We start from the raw sequence: 16,034 nt of genomic DNA on the forward strand, positions 1-16,034 counted from the left end.
TCCCCTCACTTCTTTGTCAGTGGGGATCAACTATGCTTAAACAATGCGTTTTTTGAATTCATTACTGTTTTTGTTTCCTTCGGTTCCACGCGCAGTCCATTCTATGCAGTTTAGCATAAGCTTCGTCATGGGCATACAGTCCAAGCCTGAAACGGCTGCAAGTATTTACTGTTATGAAGGGGAATGCACCCATGCACATAATTTTTTCCCCAACAGATTTGTTCCACTTTTTTTTTCTTTAATATAATATGCAGTTTTCTAGTAGTTTGATTAACAGGACATTTGTTTTTATTTATGCAGGTCAACAACAAGGACAAGATGGCGGTCTAAAAGTACAACAAGCAGCTATAGCTCCTGTAACTGTGGCAGTGGGAGGAATTGCTAATACAGCAATTGGAGCTGTCAGTCCTGACCAAATCACACAAGTGCAGTTGCAGCAAGCCCAACAAGCTTCTGATCAAGAGGTGCAGCCGGGCAAGAGGTTAAAAAGAGTTGCATGTTCATGCCCTAACTGTCGGGAAGGAGAAGCAAGGTAAAGCTTAGATTTTTTATCAGATCGTTAGGTGTGCTTGGATATTCTCTCTGGGCTGATGCAATAAGCCGTGCATAAAAACGTGCTCCCAAACTGGGCTCCCGCTTTTTATTGTTAAACATTTTTATTAGGTTTGAAAAGGCACATTACAGTAAAATGAAAACGGTCCGGGAGAGCTGGAACACTTAACCCTCTCCGGACAGAGGCTACAAATATAGCCAACTGGTCTGTGAAGCCCGCCCAGCAGCCCGCACGACAGCCATGTCTCCTGGGTGTCCAATGCAGTATGGTAACAAGGTGCCGCACTAAAAAGGACATGCTAGGAATGAATTATGCGTCCCCTTGGCATCGAGCGTCCAGGTGACATGGCTCTGTGCACAGGCGCTCAATTTACATGGCTGTGTGGGTTAGGGAAACAGATGCTCATAAATTGAGTGTCCTAAGCTGGTTGCTGTTAACTTTTTCTTTCATGTTGCTGCTTTCTGTGGTTCCTCCTACTTGGTATCGCAACAATACTAAAAGTAGAGGCACCACAGAAAGCAGGCTTTATTTTGTTTTTTTAATGAGCCCTTGACACACGACAAGACTTTAACACTGGCTCTGGGGCTGGTGTTAAATTTGCTGTGTTAAAAAGTGTGCAATGGGTGCACGGCAATGTTTTGCATCGGGGGGGGGGGGGGGTAATAGCTAATACCTGCATCTATATGGCATTTACATGTGATGAGCGCTGTTAGCTGTGCACAAGTTTGGATGTACATTTTGGTTGCGCTGATCCCCTTTTTGCATCGAGTGTTAGCCTAAAGCATCCAAAACACATGTCCAATCGCTGGTTAAGCTGTGTGCTAGCCTGAGCACATGATATTGCATCAGCCCCTGAACTGGGTATGCTTTATAGTAGTGGTTTCCAAATAAGTCCTTGGGAGACCACTAGTCAAGTGGATTTTCAAGATATTCTCAGTGAATATGCATGAGACCTTTTGCATACAACGGAGGCAGATATTTCATGAATATTCATTGTGAATATCCTGAAAAACTGGCCAGTTTGGGAACCACTGCTCTACAGTACTATATTACTAGATTATGATCATGTTTTGTTTGTTTTTTTTGTTCAAAGGAATCTTCAGTTCTGATAGTGAGCAGGAACAATGATGCACAAAGTAGTTCTACTACTAATCATTTCTGTAATGCTACTTGATGTATGCAGTGCTGTACAAAAACATATGACAAACATAGAGGGCAAAAGAGACTTCGAATTTCATTTATTAAAATGGTTAAAATCAATAAGGCTGTGTAAGTAGGATAATCAGAGGATAAGATTTATATGCAGGTGAGTCATGTGACAAGTTAGCATTTTTCAGGAGCTGCCTTTGTAAAGCTTTGGGTATGCAAGGAAGTTCTCTCATGCCATCAGATCTGCTGTCCTCTTTTCACCTGATCCATCATCTGAAGATGTCCCACCAGACCACTGCTGCTGCCATTCAGATGCATTCCACTGAATATACAAAAAGTTTGAATAACTCAGTCTGGATAATATACCTATTCCCTGTGCTGCTGAATGTATATAAACATCATTTGGTCAGTTGTCTTAGAATTATTAACCATTTGTAAAATATAATCATCTTTTTTTTGTTAGCCTAGTAAAGATACATAATCCCATTTATTTATTTTAAGTTTTTTATACTGCCTACTCTATGGTTCAGCGTGGTTTCCAAGAATGCAAACATAATTAAATTAATTATGTTTGCGTAATTAAATACTTAAAAATACAACGTAAATGTAAAAATCAAACTAAAAACATTAAATCAAGCCTCCCAGCAAAATATCGCTGTCTATAATATCACAGTAAAAAAAAAAATATATATATATATACCAAGAGTGCTGTTGTGCCTTGATATCAATGAAACACAATTTTAAGAGTACTATTGTGCATAAAGATCAAATGCAAACTGAAATAGGTCTTCAATTTTCTGAAACTTTGTGCATTTCTGGCAATCACTCCTTTTTGAACTCCCTGAAGTATGGCTTGGGTCAAGTCTCTTCTTCCGAAACAGAAAACCATGATATTGTGTCAGCAGAGATCAGCATGGTGCCATATTGAGACAAATTGATACTATAGAGGTAATTTTCAAAGGAGTTGCATTTATATGTGTAACATACTATTGTAGCTATTTTCAAAAGCCCATTTTCATGCTTAAAGTGCACTTACGTGTGTAAAAGCTATTGGCAATTCAATGACATACTGTAACAATTTTCAAAAGTCCTCTTACATGAATAAAGTGCATTTACACATGTAAAATCCAGTTTTAAGTGTGTAAATCCTTTTGAAAATTACCCCCTTGTTCCTATCAATACATGCTGCTTCCATGGCATGATTTTGTGTGAAGCAAGCCCAGTGGGCACTAAAGTCTGGTCTCGGGCATCCTGGGGAGTGGAAAACCTGAGCTGGGAGTCAAACCGAGGTCTCTCCAAATGTCAGCTCTGACCCAGAATACCATTTGGTAGCAGACTGCGTGTCTCATTATTTTCCTGGTAGGTTTAACCTTAGGTGGTCAGGTCAGAGCCCCTGCTATTATGGTGGTCAGTTGCCTCTCTGAAGAAGAGTTGATGTGCAAGGCTGCAGCACTGGGCATTTTCCGCACATTTGGCAATCTCTATTGTCTTGATATGGCCTTCTGTTGGGATTCTCAGTTTGCACTGAAAAACTTGTTGCAATGGAAAGCCACCTCTCTTCCTCCTATGGCCCATTTCTGTTGGTTTCTGGGGTTTTCTTTGTGCTGCATGTTTTTATGACACCAGGAAAACAAGTATAAAAAAAACCTAATAGCTGCTTTCCTCTGTCAAAAACATATATATTTTTTTTTTCTGTTCATTGTTGATCATGGTTTGTCTTTCAGCATTTATTAGAAGGCAAACTTTAGGTAGGTAACCCCCCATCTGTGTGAATCCTTATTCTGCTTGCTATCTGGGAAAGTGTAATAGCTTACCTACAATCATTGTTCTCGGATAGTATCTGAACAATAATTCATGCAACCCTTCCTTCAGTTGAAACCATTGGCTATTAAACTAAGATACGTAGTAAACTGAAGAGCAGCAAGTCTGGTTTTGAAAGAAGCACTAAAAATTCTACAACCAGCGCACACACAACACAGACCACATGACTCATCTGTATGAATCATTTGTTCTGATATCTGAAATCAAGTACAAAAAAGCAGTTGCATGGTATTTAGTAAATTTAGATTGTTTCCTTTACCTTTTCATTTAGAGGTGTTTTCAGGATGAGTCACAAGATATTTATAATTTTCTCTTATTAGAGGCAGCAGTGAACCAGGAAAAAAGAAGCAGCACATCTGCCATATTGAAGGCTGTGGAAAGGTTTATGGTAAAACCTCTCACCTTCGAGCACACCTCCGTTGGCACACTGGAGAAAGACCATTTGTGTGTAATTGGATATTTTGTGGCAAAAGGTTTACCAGAAGTGATGAGCTGCAGAGGCACAGAAGAACTCACACAGGTTAGTCAAGTCAGCTGACACGTATTTTTTTGTTTTTTTTTTTACCAACTTTGGTCATCACTGATTTTAAGGGAAAAGCTGACTTACATGTGGCATCACAGAATCAAAATCAGCTCTCCAAGTTTCTGCTCAGCAGTACGGAGGATCAGAAGAATTGGGTTATCCCATATTTTTGGCTTAACATTCTCCACCTCAAAGCAAGTGGTTCATATTTTGTCTAATTTAGTTTTTAAGAGGTCCATATTCCAAGAGATTTGTTCAGCTAAGTTCAGATTTAAATAGACAAAGTACAGGATTTTCTTGCATTCAGACAGGTTAATCCACATACCTCTGCACTAACATCACCCCACGAGTATTCTCCATCTCCAGTAAATGGTGGACGTGCATCTCTACTGGGGATTGCTTAAAAAATTTTTTAGAAGGAGAATGAAGGAAATTAATTCTTTCTGCTCTCCTATAGTGATGACTGAGGGAGGGGGGGACCATAAGGGGAGTTTTCCTGAGATGATATTTGCGGATCCCTCCCTCAGTAGAGTGCCTTTGTCTGGTAGCCGGTTTTTTCCGGCATGGATTTAGCTGTAGAGACAAACAGCTGAGAGGCTAGCGGTGCAGGAAGCAGAGTACGGCAGTGAAGGCCTTTGCCCTCTCCCCGCCACAGCTAGAGAATGACTCTGTACTCAAGCCAGAACGGGCTGAGCTCAGGTAAAGAGTAAATACATAAAATAAAAAGAAGAGGAGTTAATTTTAGGGATTCCATTCCCCTTCTGGTCTCTGAGCTTGGCGTGCTTATCTGACATCCATTCCCTTCTCCGGGGGAGCTTGGGGAGTCGTAGCACCTTGGTGAATTGAGCAACCTTTTTGGCTCTCAGGCTTTGCTTAGATACTATGTGGTAGGCTGCAGAGGTGCTTGTGTGCTTTTCTACACACAAGTCTGCCGCAAAAGTCTCTATCAATTCGTGTGGGTGCTGAGGTGGACGCCTACCTGTACCGTGTATTGGGTGCCTACGTTTTGGGCTTTTTAAGAGCTCTGTCGAGGCTCGCTTGTGCAGGAGCTCAGCTGGGCGCACAATTCTCAGGTGCTTTTGGTAGCATGTTGCTAGCGGATGTTTACCCATGATGTTGATAGCAAAAAAAAGCCTAAGCACCTTACCCTTTGTGCTGCTTGTCATATTCGGGCATCACAGCCTGGCATCTCCTCTAACCTGTGTCAGCGCCGCTTGGAGGCTCAGGGAGAGTTGTCTCTGATTTTGCTGAGCCCGGCCTTTCCCAGCATGATATGGGAGAGGAGGGAACACTGCCAGATGTTTCACCTGGTTTGGGGGCTCCCATAACTGGTTCATCAGCAGAGGAAGGCATCTCGGTGGACAGAGGACTGTTGCCCCCTGGTTTTGGTATGGCTCCTTCTGTTTTTTCGTGGGGTGAAAGTTTTTCAAGGGCTGCATCATTTTCTTCAGGTAAAGTCGGTGGCCCCAGCCAAACCTAAAAGTTCAGGATCACAGGCTGTAGATCTCCGCACGCCTGGTGCCACGGTAAGTGTCGGAGCATGTCTAGACCTGCTGCAGGTCACTCTGATAGGGACCCAGGAGCATGGATGATGAATGTGATCCTTACTCCCTGGAAGATTGGGAAATTCCTTCAGGGTTGGAGTCATATAGAACAATGTTGCATTTCTTTGTTAGAGATTAGTTACTGGCACTGTTCTCCCAGACATTGAAGATGCTGGGGGTGCCAGGTGCTGATTCCATGCCTGAGACAAAGAAAGATCCCATTTTGATTTCTTTGCATAAAGCATTATGTTTCTTCCCCATTATGGATGCTTTTCAAGAATTGATTGATCTTGAATGGGGCGCCCCAGGAACTAATTTTAAAGGGGGACCAGCCTTGGAAGTGCTGTACCCCCCTGGATCCAGTGGCGAGAGAGCAGTTGTTCTTTCTGAAAGTGGATGCGCTGGTGTGTGCAGTCACCAAGCAGACGACTATCCCTGTAGAAGGGAGAGTGGCATTGAAGGATGTGCAGGATAGGAGAATTGAGTCTATCCTTAAGAAGAACTTTGAAGCAATGGCAATCAATTTGCAGATAGCCTCTTGCTGCTCCTTGGTGGCTTACACTTGCCTGCTTCTTTCTCAGGAAGTCAATGAATCTGGTTTGGATTCCAGGGCAGTGATGGAATTGGCAGATGTGGGCTGCAACCTGGTCCGCACTTCAGCGAGAAGGGTGTCTTTGGTGATAGAAACCAGGTATCTGCTATGGCTGAGGAATTGGGTCGGCTGATACAATTTAAGTCTATTACAAAATTGCCCTTTAAAGGATCGGTCTTGTTTGGGAGTGAGTTGGAAAAAATGGCCAATAAGTGGGGTGAGTCCCAAGTTCCTCTGTTTACCAGAGGATAGAAAGCAGGTGCTGCGCTCATTTGGCAAAAGGTCGTGCTAGGGATTTCAAATGTTTTTGATCCTACAGAGGAGTGGCTTCTCAGAAGGCTCAACCTTTGAGCAGGTCTCAGTCCTTTCGTCCCAGGCAGTCCAGACAGGGCGCAGACTCTTGACTGCCCTCAGTAAAGGTGTGCCGACCCATTGTACTCAAGAAGGAGGGTTCCTTTTGTCCCATCCTGGATCTCAAGGGAGTCAACAATTTGCGAGTGACTTGTTTCCACATGGCAACCTTATGTTCAGTGATAATAGAAAAACAGTTAGAGTTTCTTACATCTCTGGATTTGTCAGAGGCATACCTGCATATTTCCATCCGGCTGGAACAACAGTTTCTGTATTTTTCACTGTTTTCGGGGGACATTATCAGTTTCAAGTGCTAACCTTCAGCTTGGCCACTGCATTTAGAACCTTTTCAAAGGTTATAGTGATGGTAGCAACAGTTGAGAGAGGATGGAATTCTGGTCCACCCGTACTTAGATGATTAGCTAATTTGGGCCCAAAGTATGAAAGAGAGCCTTTAGGTCTCATGCAAGGTGATCCCCTTGCAATAGGAACTAGGTTGGGTGGCGAATTTAGTAAGAGCAATCTGCAGCCATCCTAGACACTAGAGTATTTCGGTGTTCGTTTTGACGTGAAGCAAGGCAGGGTGTTCCTACCAGAAAGCCGCATTCAGAAACTGATGACGCAGGTGAGGCTATTGACAGAAACAATTCGCCAGAGGGCATGGTCTTTATCTACAGGTACTCCGGTTGATGGCAACCACTCTAGAGGTAGTTCCGTGGGCAAGGGCGCATATGTGTCCTCTTCAGTGCACACTGCTTGCATGTCTGAGTCCACGGTGTCAAGGCTACTCAATATGACTTCACTTAATGGTGGAAATCAGCATCCAACTGCAGTGGTGGTTGCAAGCAGATCATCTGAGGAAGGGTGTTTCCCATTGAACACCGAACTCTCTCTCTCCCATCAATCAGCTGAAAGCCCATGCCATTTGGTCGGCATGTTTGTGATTCACCAACCACTTGCAGGGTCGAGCAGTCTGAATAATGTCAGACAGTGCGACGACTGTGGCTTACATCAGTTGCCAGGGAGGAACCAATAGCCAGGAAGTGTCTCAGGAAATAGCCCAAGGAATGGGTGGAAGTACAACTTCAAGAGATCTCGTGAAAAGACGATGTAAGAGCCAAATTTATCAGCAAAGATTCCTTGTTGCTTCAGTCACAGAAGAGATCTGAAGTCTTTGGGCATCGATGCCCTTGTGCAGGAGTGGTCAGAAGGAAAGCTTCTATGTGCCTTTTCCCCGTGGCCCATGTTGGACAGAGTGATTCAGAGGATAGAGATAGACACGGGGATGGTGCTTCTGGTGGTGCCAGGTTGGCCCAGGATGCCATGGTATGCAGATATGTGGAGGCTCCTGGTGGACTCTCCTCACCGATTTACTATTCACAGGGATTTGCTGCGGCAGGGGCCCGTTCTTCATGAAGACATGACTCAATTTTGTCTTATGGTATGACCCTTGAGAGGACTCTGTTGCTGAAGCATGGATACTCCACTGCAGTGATTTCCACCTTTCTTCAAATGTGAAAGTTCTCCACTTAGCCTGTATTCAGGTTTGGCGAGTGTTTGAGGCTTGGTGTGAGGAATGAGAGGTTCATCCTTGTTCAGTTAGATTCCTACTTATTCTGGATTTTTTGCCAGATAGGTTGTTTGTGTTTGGCCCTTAATTCCTTGAAGGTACAGGTGGCAGCTCTTGCCTGTTTCAGAGGTCAGGTGAATGGTGAATCTTTGTCAGCCCATCCAGATGTGGCCCAATTCTTAAAAGGGGTGAAGCACCTTCGTCCGCCCTTGTGGATTCTTAATCTGGTTTTGGATTTTATGGTGGTTCCCTCCTTTCAACCACTGTGTAGCCTCTCCTTGAGGTTACTTACTTTGAAGACAGTGTTTCTAAAGGCAACTTTGTTCTGCATGTAGAGTTTCCAAACTGCAGGTCTTGTCTTGCCAGGAACCATTTCTCCAAGTGACTCTGGGGGCTGTACAGCTGCGAACTGTTCCATCCTTTTTGCCGAAGGTGGTTTTTGATTCAAGTGAAAATCCATCAGTTTCCCTGCTGACACTAGATAGGGAGAAAGATGTGGATAAATATCACCTGTTATGGACCTTAGATGTCATGCAGCATATCATGAGGTATTTGGAGGTTTCTAATCCTCTCTGGAAGACTGACCAGCTTTTTATACTCCACAGTGGGAGTAAATAAGGTGAGCCAGCATTGTGGGCTACGATAGCCCACTGGATTAAGGAGGTTGTCGATGCTGCCTGTGTGGATGCTGAGCAGCCATTGCCTAGTCAGGTCAGGTCTCATTCCACTAAGGTTCAGGCAGTTTCATGGGCGGAGATTTGATTGTCTCCCATCGAGATTTGTCGAGCTGCAACGTGGTCCTCCTTACACACCTTTTCCAGCCATTACCGCCTGGATATGAAGACCTGGAAGCCTTCGTGTATGCAGTGTTGATCGGACCATGGGCAGCCTCCCGCTCTGTTCAGGAGTGGCTTTGGTACATCCCACTGGTGTGGATTAAACTGTCCGAATGCTAAAGAGAAATTACTACTTACCTGATAACTTCCCTTTTCTTAATGAAAACAGGTTAATTCACTTTTCTGCCATTGGCTGCCGGATGGTGGTGCTATTTTCCTCCTGTGTGCCTGTGTTTCCAGGGATTACTGGTGTCTGATCCAGTCCCTAGATTAATGATATTACATCTTGTCTGAGTTTTGTGTTTTCTTGTTAACTGAGTGCTTGAATGGTTGTCTGTTAATAGTTATGTTCATGTATTTAGTTGTCCACAGTTGCCTTTTGCAGAGAATGCTGTTGGGCTTATGTCAGTGCAGGGGTGTATATACATGATGTCAGTTTAGCGCCATCTCCATCTGCTGGTAGAGTTGCATAACCCACTGATGTGGATTAACCTGTCTTAATTTAAAGAAAAGGAAATTATCAGGTTAGTAGTAATTTCTCCTTAAATTTCATGCCACGCCAACTGCCACTGCTTTATCAGTATATCCGTTAAACTGGATAACTTGGCCAGATAACTCGTTCGCTGTTGGGGTAAGTCTGATCATGTCGGACAACAGTTGTTTACCGGTTAACTTTATCTGAATAATTTGGACTTTGAGTATGTACAGTAGAATAAATGACCAGTTGTATTCTGCTAAATATATATAACTTAACCCACTCCCCATGCTGCTGATTATGGACCTCCTTTGCTTTTAGTAAATAAGCATTTGGTCAATTGTCTTACATTTTACAAACAAATTCTAATCCACATTTTTTGTTAGCATAATAAAGGTAAGTAACTCATTATTCTCAGGACAAGCAAGATGGTAGTCCTCAAACATGGGTGACATCATCAGATGGAGCCCCGATACAGAAAACGTATGTCAAAGTTTCTAGAACTTTGACTAGGTACACTGAGCAATCCCTATACCACACATCCATGCGGGGTCCTTCTCTAGTCTCATTCCGCGGAGCTGTAAGCCTCATGGTGTAAGCAAGCTCATTTTGGCTGTTTTTTGTCCTTGTGGAAAACTTCGGGTTATTTTGCGGGTTTTTCCTCGTTCCATCGCTGCGACCCTCTTGTAGTGTCTCCTAGTCGGGGTTTTCGTCTATTTCCCCCGTGGCGGCAGTGCATCGATGCCCACTGGCCATCAACGCACTGCTGCCATAGTTTTCAGTTAGTACCCCGTTTGTTTCGTCTGTTATGGCCACATCCAGTTTTCGGTGATGCTCCCTGAGGACCATGTCCATTACTGACCTGCATGAGACATGTGTTCCCTGCCTAGAGGCATTGCATGACGTTCAGGGTTACTGTTTGTGCTCAGATGACCCCAAAGGGACATCTGCTTCAACTCGACAAAATGGAGCAGCTCTTTGGGTCCAGGGATTCCGCGCCATCGGCATTGAAGGACCAAGGAGCCACACCGAAGCACACCGAGCTATCGACATCGGCGGGACCAATGGCATCGGCAACTTTCAAGGAAGAGCTGGAGCACAGAGTCCAGTAGTGGTGAACCGGGTGATGCAGGGATATGGTCCTGTAGCACTGATGGCACCGGACTCAATGCCACCTGTCTTTGTACCACTTCAGAAGAAGCTCAACGTCCTCATTGGAGTGTTTCTGACCCAGCTGGCATTGGTTCCCAGGACAGCATCGGTGCCCAGTAGGATACCAAGGCCTCCCCCCATCCCCCTCTACCGATATGCTGGTGATCACCGGTTCCTCCGAGGAGGAAGCTCTACAGAGGCTGACGGAGATGCCACTGCCTACACCTCTGGACATAGGCCAAGCACTTAGGGACCCATCCCCTTTCGCCTACAGTGAGGATGAGGAACCTTATGACCCCTGGGGGGATGATGTTTTGGAGTTCTCCTCTTAGGGCCTCTCTTCAGATCCTTCTCCTTCAGAGGAGCAAGAAAGTCTCCTTTTGAGAATTTAACTTTCACAGGGATGTGAGGGTGTTGGCAGAAGCCATCCCTTTTCAATTATTGATGGAGAAGGATGCAAGGCACAAAATGCTTGAGATCCTCCAGTTCTTGGAGCCTCCTAAGGCGATGATGGTGATCCTGATACTCAAGTTGCTGCTGAGGATATGGGAACACCCCCTCACAGTGCCTCCCGTTAATAAGAAGGTAGACTGGGTTTACCTCGTCCAGAAGGCTGCCAGATTCGATAAGCTTAGCTGCCCCACTTGTCGGTGGTGGTTGAATCCACCATTCAGGAGGGCCAAGCACTCTCAGACTTATTCCTCGGTGCCCCTGGGCGAGGACCAAAGAGTGATGAACACTTTGGGGAGGAAAGTATTTCAAGGTGCCATACTTATTGCCCGCATTTCTGCCTACCAGCACTACGTGAGCCAGTACTCGCAGAATATCTGGAAGCAGATGCAGGAGATGGCTGAGCAGCTGCTTTCAACAGCAGCAGAATACCCTCATTTTGCAGGTGCACAAGGGCCTGGAGTGCAGAAAACATGAGGTCCGTACGACCTATGATATTTTCAAGATAGCATTGAAAGTCTCTGCAATGGAAATTGGCACCCACAGAATGGCATGGCTGTGGGCCTCTTGATCTCTGATCAGAAGTACAGGAATGACTCTCTGACCTGCTGTGTAGTGGAGAGAATCTCTTCGAAGATAGGCCCCAGCATCCTTCACCCTATCTTCGGGACCACCATGTAATCCCGTTACTTCCTTCTGAAGAACACTTGGGAGCTGGTGATGACCCTTATAATCCTTGGACCGACTATTCGTCCTAGGATTCGGATGATCTTCCTTCCCAGCCCTCCCCTCCTGATGAAAGGAAGCATTCCTCTCCAGAGGACCTGTCCTTTATTAATTTTGTAAAGGAGATGTCTGAAACAGTCCCATTCCAGCTTCAGACTGAAGAGGACTCTAGACACCAGATGCTACAACTTCTACAATTTCTTGATGCTCCAAAGGAAATCATGTCCATCCCTATTCATGACATCCTTTTGGAGAGAAACTGGGAGCACCCTGGCTCTGTGGCACCTGTTAACCGAAAAGCAGATGCCACCTACTTAGTTCAGTCAGCCCCTGACTTCCAAAGAACTCAGTTGGATCATCACTCTGTGATTGTAGATTCAGCCCAGAAGAGGGCCAGATGCTCCAAACCTCATTCATCCATTCCCCCAGGGAAAGATCAGAAGTTCCTGGATGCATTTGGAAGATGGGTATTCCATGGATCAATGCTCATCTCTCGCATTGCATCCTACTAACTCTACATGACCCAATATAATAGGGCCTTGTTCACGAAGATTCAAGACTTTGCTGAGGCCTTACCTCTGCAGTTCCAGGACCAACTTCATGCCCTAGCACAAAACATACTGTCTATCAGTTTATATGAAGGCTATTCAGCAAGTTTTGTTACATCTTAAACTTACATTACATTCTAGTAAGACTGAAATTATTTGGTTAAATAGGAATCTCTCAGTGGTTAATCAGTCTGTTCTTGATGTGGGTATCTCTAATATTATTCTGTCAGATCAAGTAAGTAACTTAGGTATCCAACTAGCTGAGAATCTCACTATAAAAAAGAATTAATAAGTTAATGTAGGCTATGCCAAACTGCGTTAATTATATCATTTGAAGCCCTTATTGACCTTTGATGATTTTCACACTGTATTGCAGTCTTATTTTTTTCAAATCTAGATTACTGTAATTCCTGCTTATACACTTGAAACCTCTACAATTATTACAAAATGCTTCAGCCAGACTCTTACTAAGGTTTAAAAAATGTGAGCATATAACACCTATTTTGATCTCACTACATTGGTACCAGTGCAGTTTAGAATTTATTATAAAGTTCTCACTTTAAAATTTAAAATCATTCACTCAAATGATTCTGGCTTGATTGGTGCAGTGTTACAAAATAAAGGTCTTTTGGTTGTTCCAACATTGCATAGTGCACATTTTGATAGAAGTAAGAGACCGTGTGTTTTACATAGCAGCTCTTAAATTATGGAACCCATTGCCTGAGATGTTGAGTACACTAACTGATACGAAGAGATTTTAAATGTGAGCTAAAAACATGGTGGTTTCAAAATGCATATAACCTTGTTTAAGAGAATTTATTGAGTTATGAACAGTAATATTAATGATGAGAACCGTATTTAGGTTGGAAATAAGGATTAAATGTGATAACTTGTGTTGTATTGGTGGTTTTAGTTTATGTATATTTTATTGATTTTTATTTTACTAGTTTTATTTTAATAAATATTTATAAATGTTTGTAAACCATTGTGATCTTGATATGGAATGATGGTATATAAAATGTCTAAAGATGCTAAGAGAAGTCTGGCTAAAATCAGTTTTCTTAATTTATAACTAAAGACCTTCATTTTCATTTTTATTTTATTTTTCCTGGGAATGTATCAGTGTTAATTATAAGAACACAGGAAAGAAATCTGTAGGAAAAAACATTGTTTCCACTGATTTTTCTCCCCTTTCTGTCGTCATAAATGCAAACAAATTCCCAAGAAAAATTAATTAAAAACAGGAAAACAAGTTCCAATTTATAGCCAGGCCACAAAGAATTGAAAGAGTTTTTCCTCTTGATACCCCTCAGCTAAACATCTTTGATTATGGCAGTCCCTAGAATCATACTTTAAATGCTTTCAGATGAAAGGTTAAAAAAAGTGTAATTTGTAGACTTCTGTCCAGTTACTTTCACTGTATTTCATAGTCTGTGCTGCTTATGGCTAGTTCTTTACAGGACACACAGTAGTTTCAACTGCACTAGCCCAAAACAAAAAAAATTGTACTCCCTTGTCTACAAGATTAGCTTGCAAGGGGAAGAAGGGCCAAAGGAAATCCAGTCAATATTTTATGGGAGACTGCTTTCACTCACTGTGCAACTGTGACTACAATTCTATTCACGATGTAGTTCCTCACATACCCTTATACACCTGCCTTGGTAGCCATCAGCTGGTAAGGGGGAGGAGTAGAAGAGGGGAGAAAGGAGTGGAAACGTGGAAGGTACGTACAGGTTTAATTTTTGAGGGTTTATAGTGCTACACATCACTAAAATCAATATGTAGGCATTGGTGCCTTTTCTGCAGTAAAGTGCCAGCAATAAAGTAAGTTGAAAGAAATAAGAGACTTTATTGGTGGCAGCTAAATGCACATAGGGGTAGATTTTCAGAGCCCTGCTCGCCTAAATCCGCCCAAAACCGGGCGGATTTAGGCGAGCAGGGCCCTGCGCGCCGGGAAGCCTATTTTACATAGGCCTCCCGGCGCGCGCAGAGCCCCGGGACTCGCGTAAGTCCCGGGGTTCTCGGAGGGGGGCGTGTCGGGGGCGTGTCGGGGGGCGGGCCCGGTCGTCGCGGCGTTCCGGGGGCGTGTCGGCAGCGTTTTGGGGGCGGGTACGGGGCGTGGCTACGGCCCGGGGGCGTGGCCGCGCCCTCCGTACCCGCCCCCAGGTCGCGGCCCGGCGCGCAGCAGGCCCGCTGGCGCGCGGGGATTTACGTCTCCCTCCGGGAGGCGTAAATCCCCCGACAAAGGTAAGCGGGGGGTGTAGACAGGGCCGGGCGGGTGGGTTAGGTAGGGGAAGGGAGGGGAAGGTGAGGGGAGGGCAAAGGAAAGTTCCCTCCAAGGCCGCTCCGATTTCGGAGCGGCCTTGGAGGGAACGGGGGGAGGCAGTGCGGCTCGGCGCGCGCAGGCTATACAAAATCGATAGCCTTGCGCGCGCCGATCCAGGATTTTAGTGGATACGCGCGGCTCCGCGCGTATCTACTAAACTCCAGCGTACTTTTGCTTGAGTCTGATGCGCAAGCAAAAGTAGGCTGATCGCGCTTCTTTTAAAATCTACCCCATAGGGTACATTGATGCAAAAATGATTTTTGGTACACTTATGAAAACCAGAAAATACTGAATAATGTCCTTCTTCCCTTCTCTCCTAGATTTATTGTTTATTTACTTCCTGTATTAGAAGCACCTCCCTTGTTCTTACTTTGCCTCCCTTTCATTTTCCCCATTTCTTCTCCTCTCATCCTCATTGCCCTCCATTGGTTCTCTTCTCTATCTCAAATCTACTTTTGCTGCTTTTCCTTCCCACAGCAGTACAGCATTCCTTCCCACACCCACCTGTCTTGGCTTTCTTCCTCTGTCTCGCTCCTCCATCTGTAAATTTTTACCTTAACATGTATGTTTGGTAGCAGAACTTTACTACTTGTACACTATGACTTACAGGAACGATATATAGCCTTTGTATGAATGAAATAACTCTAAATAGTCTATTCAGGTAACTTTTTCTTTTATTTCCTTTGTATGTACATTTTGTATGATTTTTGGGACAAAGGGAGAGTATCCTGTACCTTAAAAAGTTGACGTGATAGAGAAAAACTGGGGTCATTTTTGGATTCAGATGTCAAAAGTTAGTAAAAACAAATGTCAGATCTAACAACGAAAATTGTGTTCCCCAGTGTAATTAATACTGAATGCTGCTAGTAAAAAAAAAAATAAATAAATAAAACCAAAGGTGGCGGAAGAGGAAATAAAAATGAGTTGCATTGTTTGAAAGATAGGACAACATGATCTATTTCTGCTGCAACTCACATCAGACTGTACCATGTGGGTACATGCCTTCTGATGACATGCTGGATGTACCAGGTAATACTTTTACTCCTACTCCTGATTTAACGTTCCTGCAAGCTGTAAGTCGTCCTCTTCATAGAAAAAGCCTGCCTTCTATGCTTGCACAAATAAAATGCCCACAGATAATTTGATTCATATTTGCTGGCAAGTAATACCAAGAATAGTCTACCTAACCAGAAAGTTAGTGAGGCCACCTCTAATCCTCCATACTCTGCTCCCAGTTAGGGCAAACAGCTGATTTATCACAAAGTTTTGTTAGTCAGATGTGGGGAATCTGTCCCTTGCTCCAGGCGATGCACAATACTTAGTAAAACTAAAAGGGAATCAATCAAAATGTAGCTAATTTAATAAATATAACCCTAATGTAATAAGCTTAATACAAACCCACAACTCAAAAATAAAAC

At 43.8% G+C, this 16,034-nt stretch overlaps 1 protein-coding gene across 9 annotated transcripts in view; it reads left to right on the plus strand.

The window, feature by feature from the left end:
* The window catches only part of SP4 (Sp4 transcription factor), a 118,615-nt gene that overhangs the window by 41,552 nt on the left and 61,029 nt on the right, over positions 1-16,034 (plus strand). For all 9 annotated transcript variants that reach the window (XR_003854525.1, XM_029589062.1, XM_029589060.1 and 6 more), the window contains exons 4-5: positions 301-532; positions 3,844-4,043. Coding sequence is in view for 8 of the 9 variants with exons in the window: in XM_029589062.1 (XP_029444922.1) it covers positions 301-532; positions 3,844-4,043 (432 nt within the window). In the remaining variant the exon portion in view is untranslated. The remainder of the gene's footprint in view (positions 1-300; positions 533-3,843; positions 4,044-16,034) is intronic.

This window comes from Rhinatrema bivittatum, chromosome 2 (genome assembly GCF_901001135.1).
Source record: "Rhinatrema bivittatum chromosome 2, aRhiBiv1.1, whole genome shotgun sequence".
Lineage (NCBI taxonomy): Eukaryota > Metazoa > Chordata > Amphibia > Gymnophiona > Rhinatrematidae > Rhinatrema > Rhinatrema bivittatum.